This window comes from Zonotrichia albicollis, chromosome 3, assembly GCF_047830755.1.
Source record: "Zonotrichia albicollis isolate bZonAlb1 chromosome 3, bZonAlb1.hap1, whole genome shotgun sequence".
Lineage (NCBI taxonomy): Eukaryota > Metazoa > Chordata > Aves > Passeriformes > Passerellidae > Zonotrichia > Zonotrichia albicollis.
The window spans coordinates 24,985,871-25,001,280 of NC_133821.1; the positions used below are offsets into that span (position 1 = coordinate 24,985,871).

At 43.4% G+C, this 15,410-nt stretch overlaps 1 protein-coding gene across 2 annotated transcripts in view; it reads right to left on the reverse strand.

Annotated features, from left to right (window-relative positions):
• VPS54 (VPS54 subunit of GARP complex) overlaps positions 1–15,410 on the reverse strand; it is a 48,678-nt gene that overhangs the window by 2,172 nt on the left and 31,096 nt on the right. For both annotated transcript variants that reach the window (XM_074536992.1, XM_074536991.1), the window contains 9 exons: positions 14,850–15,031; positions 14,027–14,139; positions 12,665–12,728; positions 10,618–10,723; positions 6,780–6,867; positions 5,738–5,859; positions 5,553–5,633; positions 2,202–2,309; positions 1,502–1,596 (listed from right to left, as the gene is read on the reverse strand). In XM_074536992.1, the coding sequence (XP_074393093.1) occupies positions 1,502–1,596; positions 2,202–2,309; positions 5,553–5,633; positions 5,738–5,859; positions 6,780–6,867; positions 10,618–10,723; positions 12,665–12,728; positions 14,027–14,139; positions 14,850–15,031 (959 nt within the window). The remainder of the gene's footprint in view (positions 1–1,501; positions 1,597–2,201; positions 2,310–5,552; positions 5,634–5,737; positions 5,860–6,779; positions 6,868–10,617; positions 10,724–12,664; positions 12,729–14,026; positions 14,140–14,849; positions 15,032–15,410) is intronic.

Sequence of the window (15,410 nt, forward strand, 5' to 3'; positions counted from 1 at the left end):
TTAACAGTTTATACAGAATTAAAATCCCTCAGATACTGTTGAAACATGTCAGGGATCGTGATGCTTCTTGCTAGCAAGAGGTAGGAACAGAAGGTGCATTGACATAGCAAAAAAGTTAACCAGGATTCACTGGACTGGATTTTTACTATTATTACAGAAACAAGCAGTTTAATGAGGAGAATGAGGATCAGAAAACCATATTAAAAATCTGGTCAGTGAAGATAGCTCGAACAACAGCAAGTGCCATCCAAGGTTTGATGTTCCCCTTGTCAAACAGCCCCAGCTCCCTAGGAGATGTGTCTGAAGTACAAAACTGCTGCCATCAGACAGTCCTGGGCCAGCTGAGACCTCCTGATTGCAGGGAAACACCCTCAGCAGGTCACCAGGAACTCCTGCCCCAACCCTTCTATCCAAAAGGGATCCAGGCCACGCAGCCACAAGGACAGAACAAAACCAGCAGCACAGGATGAAGAGAGCACAGCACCGTGTGGGGCTGGAAATGCCAGTGAGAGAAACACTGAGCACAGCCAGGGCCTCACTTCAGCTGGGGCTGCAGAGGATACTCTGTGAGCTTGGTTACTAACACCTTTATAAATACCAAAGGCAATGGAATGTCACACCACGAGTACACAGAACCAGTTCAGATAAACTCTTGCACGAAGTACAAGGAGGAATGCACATAAACAGGAGAAGCAGCAATAAACTGGAAAGGAACAAAACTTTCATTGCAGTCACACTTGAAGCATTATCAACTTTCTTCTCTGACTCCTGCAACCTAAGACAATCTCTTCTTGCATGTGGGTAGGCCCATGAGTTTCATTCACCCTTGCTACACTGCAAACACATCACTGCCCCCAGGTCATCAGGAACAGTTAAAACTCCACTGTTTCAGGGGACAATCCATCTGACAACAGAATTCAGCCTGCAAGAGGCTTTTCCTGTGAGGTGGGGACAGCAGGCACAGCCAGGCACCCTCTCTCAGGACAGGTACCGCTGACCTGTTTGGGGATGGAGTGGGCTGTGGTAGGGAAGGGGAAAAGCTGTGAGCATAATCTCTGTTCCAGATCTAGTTCTGCTCTAAAAACCATTCCTGCAGAGCTGCCCACTGCACAGATGAAATGCTGCTTTCTCCTATTTTTACTTTGCTAGCATCATGAGTCACCATCTACATTTCAAAATTGCTTCAGGAATCACACAATTCCTGCTAATTAAACTGTGGCTGCTGCTGTCACACAAAGGGAGAGAAAGCAATCCATGAGCTGAGGACAGCTACCAGCAGGTTTCCAGTCGGACAATGTCCAGCTCCCAGTCTGTTACCAAGTGGATTGCACTCCTAGTCACTGTGGAATGGCACAAGTCATGCCCTTTACTGTAAGCAAGCTCCAAATGGGACATACTAAAACATGGAGCTGTGATTCTGGAATCATGACTTCCTTGCAGAAGATGCCCTCCCAATGCCTGCTTATTCAATCAGTGAAAGGAGAAAAGAGCCCCAGCTCACCCGTTCAGGGGTCCTCCATCATTGACCACATTGAGGTGGGCCAGCTGCCTCTTCAGGTGGAGTTTGTAGCTTGCGTTAATTCGTAAAAACAGCATCTGGAAGAAAGCAGAGTAAGGAACTGTGCCCATGCTCACATGGCTGCCTCCAAAGGTGAAACACACTGCCAGCACCCTCAGTCACTGACTTTTGGTTTTGTTTCTGCAACTCACGTTGTTCCTTCCTGTCCTTAAGGTTTGCAGCTCTGCAGTAGCAATGACTGCAGCAAACTCCTGCAAAAGCACGTCTGGTAAAATTTGGGTGTGTAATACATTTAGGGACTTTTGGAAGCCACTGATTCTGAGCAGTGTTACAGAATAATCCTCTCAGAGGGCTGCACTCAAGCCTAAAGTGTTGCCATTTACATAGCATTTCAGCACTAATTCCTGGATTGCCATCCCTAGACATTAAAAAGCAACTCAAAATCCTGAAATCCATTCTTTTTGTGTACCTCATTGCTCTCCCAACACACTGGAATACTTCCTTGTATTCCTTGTAGTTCCTTGTATCAGCCCAAGCTGTCCGTGTGACTGCTGCCAAGCCCTTTAACGTGTGGGTTTCACCAGGACTCAAAAAAGAATTCCCTCTCCCCGGATAAAGTCTCAATTGCTCCCAAGGCCATGTGCAAGCGAGCTGTGAGATGAAGCTCAAAAATAACATTCACCTGAGTTTGCTCCTCAGGAAGGAGATCATATATAGCTTCATGCATCTTTGCCATTTGCTTGCAGATATTCCTGAAGCATGCTGAAGGAACAGGGGCTTTCACTTCATACTGCAAATAAACACACAACCAGTTAACTCCTTTCTGCCACTTTAAAATGGTTTATGTAGGAGAGCTCCTAACAGCCACCTGGGGCTCTGCTTTGCTAATGACATCAGGAATCAAGATCCATTTAGCACACCACAAATTAAAAGGGTGGCTGGGCATGACCTGATCCAGCCAGGAGCTGCAGATGCAGGTTCTGTGGCTGTGAGCTGGCCCTCTCCTTCAGACTGGTACAAGCCAAGGACAGACAAGCACTTCTGCCTCTGAGAAATGTGCCCCTTGATACTTCCCCAGAGAAAACTGCTTGTCTAGGATCATACATATCCAAATTTCTGAAGGATCAGGGAAACCATAAAGAAATGGAAACTCCTGAAATCTCATCTATCTGCCACTAAAAAAAAAAAAAAAAAAAACCAAACCCAACCACATCACATCACAGCCCCACAAGAATATTGCACAAATACCTTGGAAAGCAGAGTAAAAAAAAAAGTCCCTCCTCCCAGTGCCTGAAATTCAAGAAATAAGGCACTGGAAAACACCAGATGGCAAGAGATTTGCTACAAAGGGAACAAAATTCTTATGTTCCCACTCTGGATAGGGAGGATCTGAACAGGATTTCACAGACACTGAAAACCCATCCCAGGAACAATGAAGCCAGCTCTGCAGCTCCAGGTGGAGAGGCTGTGCCATCACAGCCTGGGTGGCACACTGGCAGGTCACCTTTGGGAGGGTGACACTTCCCCAGGGAGCATTGCACAGTCAGGAAAGAACCAAATCATTGTAACTACATCATTTACAAACTGACTGGAGGAGATATCTGCTGTCATGCAGGCCTGAATTGTAAAAGAGAACAAAGCTTGTCTGAGCACAAGAGAAAAAAAGAAATGGGGAGTTTTGAGAAAGTCTTTACAGAAAATACAAACCAATGACCTAATTCTGACAGAAGAAGTAGCAGAAAAAAATGCTTTCTGTTCCAGGAAACAACCACCAAGCATGAGGGATCAAGCATACCTCGAGACAAGGAAGTTAAGCAAGAAATTGTTTCCAATTTCCCAGCATGTTGTTAAACCAGAGGGAACTGGGAGGCTGCAGCAGTGGCTCTTGCATGATTACAGCCACACCCAACTCTTCTCATTGTCATAGGGAAAATCAACAGCCCCGGGAAGAACCCCAAGATCTCCTGGCCATTTTTACGTGCAGCTGAGGTCAACAGCTTTAAAACCACAAGGGATGAGAAAGAACCTCACTGCTCTTCTGCCCAAACAGTCACAAGCCAGCAAGTTCCAAGAGAAGCTCAGAATTCGTACTGGATTTTTTCAGTCGTGGTAATGAATGAGCCTTTCCCATTTGCTGAATTTATTATTTCCACTGTTCAATAACCCCATTCCTGTTGTATTTCCCTGCCAAAGGCAGCTGTTGGGAAGTGTCCATGCTGCTGTGAACTGCCTTGTCTCAGTGGCACTGGGTGACACAGCTGCCATGCCATGGAGCTCCCAGGGGAAGCACAGCCTGGAAATGCAGGAGTAACTTGCTACCATTACCCAGTGCCAGGTCAACATCCTGCCCACTGCACCAACTGCTCACCTCCTACAGAGCTGGAATTTCTGGGCTTGAGGTGTGCCAGGCACTCACTGCTATGGAACTCACTTGTGGAGATTTACACACCTCAGAGCAGCTGACCACTTCATCCACAGGACACTGAAATAGTAGGACTCAGAAAAACACCTGAATCCAGAACACACTGGCATGGTTGTACTGACATTCCTATTTGCAAACGTCCTGGGTTTGTGCTCTTCACAGCCTTCAGTACCAAGATTTCATTTTTTAGGAACAAGATGAGCCAAATGATGGCATGTGCTAGGAATGGAAGCAAATCAACCATCCTTTGGTCCTGGGCTCTGTGGACTGCATTCATGTGGAACAAGCACTGCCACTCAGCCTTCAAGAAATCTAAATCCTGTGTCAGCTCCCAAAGGGACAGTGGACTGTGAAGATGGAGGGACAGTAAGAGATGAGCTCTCACTAACTGCCATCAAGTACATAAATTGAATTCCTGCTTTGTTGTGGGCTACACTTGATTAGTATCAATAATGTAAATTCTTGCATTTGTCTTTTATTCTCAAGAGATCCAGTGACCAAACAGCCATGTTACTTCTCATAATTTATGTGGAACAAAACCCCCAAAAACCAGCAGACCATTTTGGTCTTTAGAGAAGCACATAAACACATCTTTTTAAAAAAGTAAACCCAATAGGAGTGGGAAATTGCAATTTAAATGCCTTTTTTTTTTCCCCATCCTAAGTTTAGGCAGCACTACTTGACAGACCAAAGAAACAGATGAAATGAAAAAGCACAACATAAAGTAACAATACAATAACAGAAACAGCAAGGAAGACAGAAATGCTGCCTGTTGCAACTGCTCCACTATAGCTCTCATCAGCCTGTCCCCAGCCTGTGTTCCTGTGCTTCTACTGAGCTCCTTGAAGGAAGATATAGGCCCAGGCCAATCAATCAAATTTGTCATTAAAAAAGGAATTAATCCCTGCCATGAAACAGCTTCTTTTTCCCCCAAAACCCTAAGATCCAAAGCACAGCACTAAGCTTTGAAAGGTCATGCACTTTATGTATCTGTGGGTCAAGGATGTGTGTTCTACCCTGAGGTGACCCAGAGCAGATCCAGCCCAAGACCACCCTGCAGCACTGTTCAAACACCAAAACACACCAGGAGTCCTAATGCTGCTCCAGAGCAGGAACTGCTGAGCACAGACCTCCAGTTCCCAGGCCTGCAGCCCAACAGATGGGCTGGTCCTTCCCCTTCAAAACTCTTCCTCCTCAGCGCTTTCCTGCTGTTTCCTCAGGTGCCGGAAATGCTGCCCTCGCCGTTGGAAAGAGCAGGAAATGGGATCTGCTGAGCCTGGCTGCACACAAGAGCTGTCAGTGGTAGGAGGGCACTTCAGCTCCTCAGCACTCGAGCATCTGTGCCAGCCACAGCATTGCCATTCCTGCTGAAACAGCCAGTGGAACATTTCACTTTCCTGGGAATGAAGGTGACTGACACTCAGGTAGCAAATGTGAACGCAAGACACATTCATGAGAACAGCACAGAGCTTTCCATCTATATAATTAAAAGAAGTTCAAACAAGGCCTCGTTAGGAAAGTTTAAGACTCCATTTGAAACATCTAGACTGTATACAATGAGACCTCCAGTTGCAATTCAGAGAGTGTACAATTATTTCCATAAATCATTACCTTGGATAATAGTTTGTCAAATAAGCTATCCATTATGGCAACGAGCTTTGCTGAAATTTCAGCTATGTGGTCGTGATAATCCTGTAAGGGAAGAAAGCAGTTTTCATTTTCTAGTGGAATTCATGTTCTTCAGAGCACAGTTGAAAAGCCGAACTCTGTGTTTCAGGAAATGCCAGAAGAGTTACCTTTGTGATGTGGTCAAAATGCCTGAGCATGCTGAACTGCTTCGGCTGCAGCCGAGCTTCAAAGTGAGCCCTGATAATGGGAATGTAGTGTACGATGAGCTGGAGGCAACGTGAAGAAAGGGCTGTGAACCCAGGAGGAGAAATAACAGTTATTGCACAGAAGAGTCATTTCTGTATGGACTGTGTCTCCTGTGACATGAGTAACAGATCTGACACAACTTCACATGGTGGGCTTTGGTCTGTTCTAAAAGCATGGAGGTACATGTTTGTTTCCCCAGGAACGCCCCCTCCCCCCCATGAAGGTGCCAGGCTGGTACCTGGCAGCTCACACCCAGCCTGGTAAGATGGGATAAAGGACTGATTTTCCAAGAGGCTCCTTGAGTGTTTACTTGGCATTTTGAGCCCTGAGCACACACAGACATCGGGGAGATCTCTAAAGGCCTGACTCATCAGCTACTTAACCTCAGCAACCACATTCTCAAGGCAGCAGTGTTTCTGCTGCAGTGGTGTACAAAACACCCTGCCCTGCCAGCACTGACCTGCCCTGAACCTGCTCCTGCTGCAGCGCCAGGAGGATCCCAAAACCAGGCTTCTCCCAACTCCAACAGGGCCTGAGCCAGCAGCAGGACATGCACTGGTGCCAGTGTGGTCACCACACAGGCCTAACATTCTGCAGCAAAAACCTGACCCAGCTGTGGCCCACAGCTTCTCAACCCATTCTCATCAGGCTGCTCCCTTTCCAAAAGGGAAATGCCGACTGGTCATTTCACAGACTGATAATTTCAGTTTCTCACCCTGAAACATGGAAATTCTAAGTTTAAATGCCTGCTCCAACTCATTGGTCAAAGGCTCTTAAATTTCAGGAGAAAGTTTAAAAGTACACTCCAGGCAGGTAACTGGCAAGGTCTTACCACCCTCTGTGCCCACACACAGCCCCACAACCCAAACCCAGCTTATCACACATATTTAGGGCTTTTCTGCACTTGGGTTTTTTAACAGGCAGGGGAACAAGTTTTGACATTTTAAATACAGAAATCCATACCTAGGTTTTTTGTAGTGATTGTTTTCAAGCCAACAACTTGTAATGCACCGGCTCCAAGCACTAATTGGCAACTTCTAGAGTTGAAATACTGTGAGAAAAAGAAGAACAATGAAAATGTATGTTGACTTTTTATCATCTACACAAATCCACAGTTTAGAAACACCATCAATAGAATTTTGCAAGATTAACTAAGTCATTATGAAGGCCAGTTCCAGAGCTTTACTACTTTTCCTCAATGGAGTAGACATGTAATATCGGAGTGGAAAACATCAAGATAAAAGGTTTCTGCTCAGGCTCTCTTCTCCACTGCTGATGTTAAAGGAAACTTGAAGGCACTGAGACTCCCTCCTGCTGAGGTGACTGAATCTATGTTTGTAACACTATGGAATACTGGATTTCACAAACAATGCACAGAAGATGAAAAGCCAATTCTGTAAGAATTCCAGGTATAGTGGACAACTCATGCTGAGATTTTCTTAACTTACTTCCAGAAAAAAATAAGTTATCATTAAAAGAACATAGGCCAACAAAGCCTCTGGACAGTAAGACAGTTGCTATCAGCAGGTTCTGTCTTACACTGGAATTCTGCTTCCTCAGCCAGCTTGAGACACCAGATATTCCAGACCAAGCCTGGGTGATGCAGCAAAAAAGCCACTGCTGCTGTCCCCAACTCCTGCACTGAATGTAGAGCAGAAATCCCAGGGCTCATGTTTAAACAGAACTGTCTGTTGACATTGAGAGGCAAAACTTAAAAAGACCTGACCCTTTCTCATACACCTGAAGATGCAGAAGAAATTGTGACAAGGCTGCCCTGCAGCTTGTGTCTGCCACACAGAGAACTGCCCTCACAAAGATCTCCTTTTTGAGGGCAGGGGCATTATTCTGCTTCATAGGTCTTTCTTCACAATAACACAAGAACAAACCCAAAATTCCAACCCTCCTTATGTAAAAAAGGGAAATAATTTTCTGGCTGTTGCCTGGTGTCAGTCACAACAAGCAGGCCCACAGAGGCACCATGAACCAGCCCCCAACTCTGGGCTGCCAGAAGGGAGCATCCAGGGCTGGAAAAGCAACCCAGACCTCATCCCACAACTGACCCAGAGCCAAATGTGGCCCCTGATCTGAGAGAGGCAAAACCTCCACTGCCCTCAGACAGGGCAGGGCTGAAACTGCCTCACATCCACTTCTCTTCTCCAGAAAGCAACAACTTTCCTTACACCTCTGTGTGGATTTTTAATAGAATCACTGAGCCACAGGCTCACATTTTTGGGAGATTTTTTTCATGAAAAGGGGTTTTTTTCATTATTTTTTTCATTTTAGGGATTTATCCTGGAATTTTGGGGGATTTTTGTAAGATTTTTAAAAAATATTTTTCCTCAAATATTGCATAGATTTTCTGGATTTCTTTGGAGATTTTCCCTATAATTTTGGGGCTTTTCCCAGCAGATTTTTAAGGCTTTTCCCGGAATTTTTACCAGATTTTTCCTGGAATTTTTGGTGGATTTTCTGGAATTTTTGGGGGTTTTTAGGGTGATTTTGGGATGTTTTTCCTGGAATTCTGGCCCTTTTTCCTTGATTTTTTTTCAATACTTTTCTGGAATTTTCAGGGTTTTTTTCCTAAAATTTGGAGGATTTTTGGTCAAACTTCAGGGGGTTTTCCTGTAATTTTGGGGAATTTTCCTTCAAACTTAAGAGAGTTTTTCATGGAGTTTTTTGGAGATTTTTCCCTCCACACATTTCACACAGCCTAAGCTCCTCTGAGGCATTTAGCTCAGGTTAGTGCTGACTGTGAGGCAAACCATCAAAAACTTGGTCTGTAAAGGGTGCTGGCCACACGTACTGTCCCTGCCTTTTGTGGCAATGACTGTTCCCAGATGGCCTGGTGCAGACAGAGCAGGGAGGGAGCCTGGAACAGAGCAACACCTCCTCCTTGTGCCTGCTGGGAGGAAAGCATTCCTGCACCCAGCCAGGAGCCTTCTCCTGTCTGCACCACCTGGGCAACCCCAGTAATTCCAGCCACGTGTGCCTCTCACACCACTGAGGGGCTGGAGTTTGCCCAGAGAAGGATCTGGAACACAAGTCTCATGGCTCAGGGAGCCAGGGGTGCTCAGCCTGGACAAAAGGAGGCTCAGAGGGATCTTTTTGTTCTCTACAACTCCCTGACAGGAAGGTGTTGCCAGGTAGGGGTCAGTCTCTTCTTCCACAAGCAATAGGACAAGAGGAAATGGCCTCAAGCTGGATAGTAGGGATAATCACTGAAAGGGTTGTCAAACATTGGAACAGGCTGCCCCAGAGAGTGCTGGAGTCACCATCCCTGGAGGTATTGAAAAGATGAGTAGATGTGGCCTTGGCAGTGTTGGGTAAACAACTGCACTGGACTGATCTTAGAGGTCTTTTCCAATGTAAAGGATTCCATGACTTCTCCCATACACAGGTGTCATTTCACTCAGGCTGCAGTCACAGCTCAGAATCAGGAATTCCATTACCTGGGGATGCTTTCCATTTTCCATTACAATCAAGTCTAGCTCTTGCTACTCTCAAAGTTTGCTGGCTCTGACAGCTGTCAAACAAAAGTACAGTGCCAGGACACCTGGAGTAGCTCTATTTTGTTCAAAGTGTAATAAATGAGCTTTTGTTTTTTCTAGCTGTTCTTGACATCTCTCCAATTGATGGCACCTTGCTGACAGATAAAAAATACAGCAATTAAACTGCACATGATGCTTGAATACCAAGAAATAAATCACAAATGACAGAGCTAGAATGAAATAAGGTGAGGGAAGTAACACAGATATGCAAATCTGGCCAAGTTTGATGCATCCACTGCTATTCTACCTGTGAAAAGGTCCTGCAATTCCTGAGGGAAGCAGTAGCTGGAGAAGGAGACTTGAACAGGGGCAGGCTCAGACAGACTGATTTGCCTTGGACAGTGTTTTTAAAAGGGAAAATTTGTGGATGAATGAAAGACAACTGCAGGGAGCAGTCTTCCTGCATCTGGTTATTCAAATACCAGCTACCAATAGGACAAATATTTAAAGGTCCATCTCCCAGAGTTTCCCCTCCCCTGCCTCTCACCTTATGTAAAATATCCTTTTGGAGATTGAATCTGTTTACCTTTCATTGACTATGCTCATGTTCAGAACTCAAATACCTGATATGACCTTTGTGGGCAAAGGTACAAAAGAACACCTTGACATAAATAAGCTGCTAAGCTTTGGAGCCTGTATAGATCTATGTGTGTATGCATGTGTATATATATATGACAGTTTTAAGGTGCATTAATGTGCTCCTTTTATTACTGATTATTTATTTTACCTTGCAGTGCCTGGGCTTTACCAGCTTTCCTCTTCTCTAGTGAGAAATAAATGACCCAAGAGGTCCCAGTGTTTCATCACCTTTACATTTTACAACAGAACCTTTATCCCATACTATTTTTCATGCTTTTACTGACTATACCTCTACTGATTTGTAAAAACCAAGGGACTTGTTTCCTTCCTCAATACACATACATATTTCTGCGGCATCTGGGATCAAATTGCTTTTTTTTCAGCAGCATTAATTCTATACCCAGCCTGAAGGACAGGCAGCTATGTCAAATACTACTAGATAGGATTTCCAATATCCCAGGTGAACAGCCAGAGTTAATTCCCACAACAAATTACATCTTTAATGCCTTTCTCTTGAAAGCTTTCCTTATGGCACAGCGGCAAACACAATGATTCTAGATAATTTTTATAATTTATATGAAATCCCCAAAACACATGAGCATTACTGAGAGGAAGACATGTTCTCTGCAGCCTGCCTGCCCCTGCTGGGCACTGGGGCACATCTGGAGCCATACCTTCAGTAAATCCGACAGGCGGGTCAGCATGTCAGTGGTGATGGAAGGAATGTTATCCACACACTGGCAGTACTCCAGGATTATTCTTATTAGCAGCAATACTGTCCTGAAAGAGAGGAAACAGCCAAGTATGTCATCTCAGTGCACAAAAGAAGCTGAAAAGTCAAACACAGGCCAGTCATGTTGATAGAAAGCTACCCAATGCTAGAGATTATAGCACTGAATTAATTCACTAACTGATGTGGAGCAGAAGTGCAACATAAAAGGCGATTTACATAGAGATAAACCAAGTTACAACCAATACCCACTCCACAGGGTGGTGTGTGGAAGAAGTATTTTATATGAAAGAAAACCTCTGAAAAATACATAAAAATGCTAAGGAGTCACAAACAGAGAAGGCAGCTGTGAAGAAACAGCACCAAATATTCAAAGATGCTCAACACCTGTAATTCTCCTGAAGTCAGCAGGCACTGGAGAATTTGGGAGCTACTGGATGGAATTAAGAAGGCTCCCATAGAGCAAGCATGCTCCTTAGAATTCAAAGTCAGAAAAGGCAGGAAAACTGACGCAAGATCAAACGTTCAGAGTAGATATTTTAAAATTTCAATAAGTTAACTCTTTCTTCTTTAAGGCAGTAGAGTGCAAAAAGATGACAAGTCAACTGAAACACCTGGAGAATGTTTTGTGAACACGAGGCATTTGTAATGAATGCATTTTATTTGATTAGATGCAATGAAACTGGATGTAGAAGTGTGTAGGAATTAAACAAATATTTGCACTGTGAAGCTCTCACTTGCTTCACAGAGCTAAATATAACAAGCTTCAAGTGAGCAGAGGAATATTATCAAACACATCATATATTAAGCAAATTTTATCCTTTAGAGCAATGCTCCTAGTCGACCTGAAATGCTCCTCAGCAGTGATATCATTTGCCTGGCACAGAAGTTCTCAGCCATCAGATTCTGTTTCCAATTGAAAAATGACACATCATGAAGCAACTCATAAAATGACAGCTGGTCCAAGACATCCTGTACATCACACCTTTTAAGTTTGGTGCAAATTGATGTTAAAACTCTGGGGAGTGAGATCTTCCAGGCTTTACTCCCTCTCCAAAAACACTCTCATACATAATTAATGCTTAAGCCTCACAGTCTCTGGAAACACAGCATGCTTTTAAATGAAAGAAATAAGTGAATATCATACATTTTAAAATGTCTCTGATATAACCAGCTTTGAGAAACCACTTTCCAATTCAAATCAGCCAGGATACTAAGAAATAGCATATGCAGCTTCTGAGAGGGCCCATATCTTATTCTGAGTAAGATAAGCAACCATTCAGTGCTGGACTCAGGTCTTTTGGTGCTGTCCAGCCTGGAGAGAACAGGGCTCTGGGGAGAAATTATTGCAGCCTTTCAGTACTTACAGGGCCTTATAGGAAAGATAGGGACAAACTGTGAAAGGACAAGGAGCAACAGACAGTTTTAAAGTAAAGCAGGGTAGATTCATACTAGACACAAGGAAGAAATTTTTTACAATGAGAATGGTGGAACATTGTTACAGGCAGCCCAGAGAGGTGGTGGATGTCCCAGCCCTGGAAACATTCAAGGTTGAACTGGTCAGGGTCCTGAGCAAGTGCAAGGTGCCCCTGCTCACTGCAGGACAAGATGATCTTTAGAAGTCTCTCTCATCCCAAACCATTCTAAGAGCCTACAATTTTTGCCAGAGATAACCTAGATTGCAAGAAATAACAATGTGCTCAGAAGACAAACCTGTATTTTCAGGTGTGTGTTTTCATGAAATAATTGGAAAAAACCATTCAAACAAAATTATAAATTAGAACCTAGCCACTCAGAGAAAAAATGGCATTTTAATGTGGCTAAGAGCTTGTAGTGTTTTATAACTGCTGAGAATCAAAGAGCAACTAGTCTGTAAAAGGAGAGGGATTTTTAATTTAAATACGATTGCTAAAGCTGTTAGCATTCATAACAGTTCTACTCCAAAGTTCTTGCCAACTAACCCACTGCTAAAAGAAAAAAGTGCATCTTACCCAACTGTTGCATATTTTTGTCCTTCAACAATAAGGAATTCAGCTGGCTTTCTTTCTTCAGTAGCTAGATATTTTAGTAAGACAGGAAAAAGAGTGAGTTGAACTAAAAACAAGTGCAAAAAATGCTATTTATAAAAACGCAGGGTTCACTTGATAAGGTTTGAAAAAACCCACAATTTTTGTAGCAAGCACTTCTCTCTAAATTTTACAGTATTTATTAAATAGTTGATCATCCATTAAAGTTTTTATGACCCACAAAGTTACTTCATTATCTGCTATGGTTTTAGATCAAAAAAATCTCATAGTCCCACAGTCATTATGGACTTAAAAACTCCAAATACAACAGGTTACAAATAGAAGAAAGGTAGAAAAAGCCACTAGCTTTTCTACTATACACTCTCAAGTGATTTGCTGTGTATATTAATATTTTAGCTTCAAATCACTTTTTCCTCAGGCTTCCTAACAGAAGCTCTTACTGATGCAGTTTTTCATGCTAAATTATCTGCTTGAAGGAGGCTGCAGGAGGTTATTTTACCAGCAATGGCTGACAAACATTTTGGTGTCATGTTCCATAACTGGAGTGATTATTGCTTTAATACACTCTCTGTTATCTGCTATGTTCCTTCTGGGAGATCAGGGTTTCTCCACCATGACATCACTGTATTTCCTTCCTTCTAATCTCTTGCCATTTTTCTACCCCTCTCTGCATGCTTTCTTCCTCTTCTGGTTATTCACTTCCCCCCCAGCACTTCAATACTGGATAAGCATCCCCACAAGGTAAGAACACATTAAGCATTCCCACTGTGCACATGTGGAAGCGGGGAAGGAGGAGGAAAAAGTGACTTTTCTGAGGTCAAATGAGGTTTCTGTGGCAAGGTAAATAATTGAATGAACATGACTTTTCCTTCCATGAGCAGCCACATGGCATGCTGCCTTTCATTAGAACTGGCAGATGAAGGAGTGGGAAGGAGCAGGCTTTGTTTCACACGAGGGCTGAGCACACGCATGTGCTCCTCAGTCCCTTGCAATTCCTCAGTGGTACCTTGTGGGAAAAGACTGAATTTGTGCAGAGGCTGCAAGCCTCTACACTGGGAATATTTGTATAAAAAGGCAGCTCTCTCCCTGTGCTAACTCTTCTGGTGTTTCCAAAAAATAAACAGATAATCTTTCAGCACAAGATATTTCAACACCAGTAACAGAAAAAATAAAAAGATAAGAGGAGCTCTCAACTTTCTTCCCATCCCCCCAAAGGACAGTGAGCAAACACAGATCCAGCGTGTCATCAGAATATGTCCATCAACATTCAACAGCAGAATGTGCAGATAATAAATTCATTTCACAGCAGGACTGCAAGACACACACCTGTTGTTTTTTTTTCAGGGAGGGAAATTCTGCCATCTGACACCGAATCAACGAGGTCCTGGAACTCAGCAGGAACTTCAGCTTGCTTCCAGCGCTCATTGTCCAAAAGCAGGCTGGGACAAACACAAAAGAGAGAAGGCTGAGAAAGAAATACCTTGGACTGACATTTCTGTTGACTGTAATGCTGAAAAACAACTTTAACAAAAACCACTGGCCCAAGATGTCATGTCAGTCTTCATGAGAAGAAAGTGCCTGACAATTGTCAGCAGCATAACAGAACAACTCTTGTGCTGGTCTAGAGATCTCACAATTCATTCATTCAATCTGTCATAGGGGACCAAAAACTACACCAGGCAATAAAGGTATTTATGAGATCACTGCCAATGAAATAATGGATAAATACTGGAATTTTAACAGCTTTTGAGGGATGAAGAGCAAACAGACTTGATGGATGTTACTGGGCAGGCTGTTTCTCTGAGAGGTTTGGGTTTGTTTTTTTTTTAGAAAACAGCTGAAAGTGAATTATTCTTAAACCCCTGAAACAGGGCAATCTTGCTCTTCAAATCTAGTTTTGTGTACTTTCTGTAGCCATTACTGCTCTTATTTAAGTAACTGTAGAACAATCCAGTTTAAAGAAATCAAGGTATGAAAACAGTAATAGTCTAAACTGGAAATAACTGGGGTTTAATGCAGTTTTTTCACCCCTTGCTTCTAAGTATAACAAGCTTACTGATGCTCTAGGCAACAAAAGATTGTGTTTGGCTGGCACACAATACATAAAATTATTCACAGAACACCACAAATATTGTCTACCCAGAGGTACCTTAGTTTTGTCTTCCTCTCCTCATGAAACCTATTCACAAATCTATTGGCTTGACTCTGAAGAGCTCCTCTCAAGGACATGCTTTTCCTGCCACAGATCTGCTCAGTATCCAAGATAAAGCCTTCCATCAAGCGAGAAAGAGTAACGAACTCGTTGGAATTCAGCTTCTCTAGGAAGCCATCCTGCGTGCAAAGAAAACCATTGTAAGGAGACATACCACCACAAAAATCCAGAGACATATAGAAATAACTAGTCAGCATGTCTGAGGCCTACTACAGTTTGAAGAGGCACATTATTTAACCCTACATGTGACAGACAGAGTAGACTGCAGTGCAAGCTGCTACCTTGTCACAGACACACATTCTCTGCATCAAGCAAAGACAGCAAATCAGAATATTAAAAAGAGAAAGAAATAGGTAGAAGAAACCAACACTGCCTTGCAATGACTTCTGTTAACACTGGTGTGCTCTGAGCATTACCATACAGAGCCTGTGGCAGCAGGAACAGTTTCCTTTCACGGATGCCACTTCAGAGCCCTCATCAAAGCAGTAACCTGGAAGC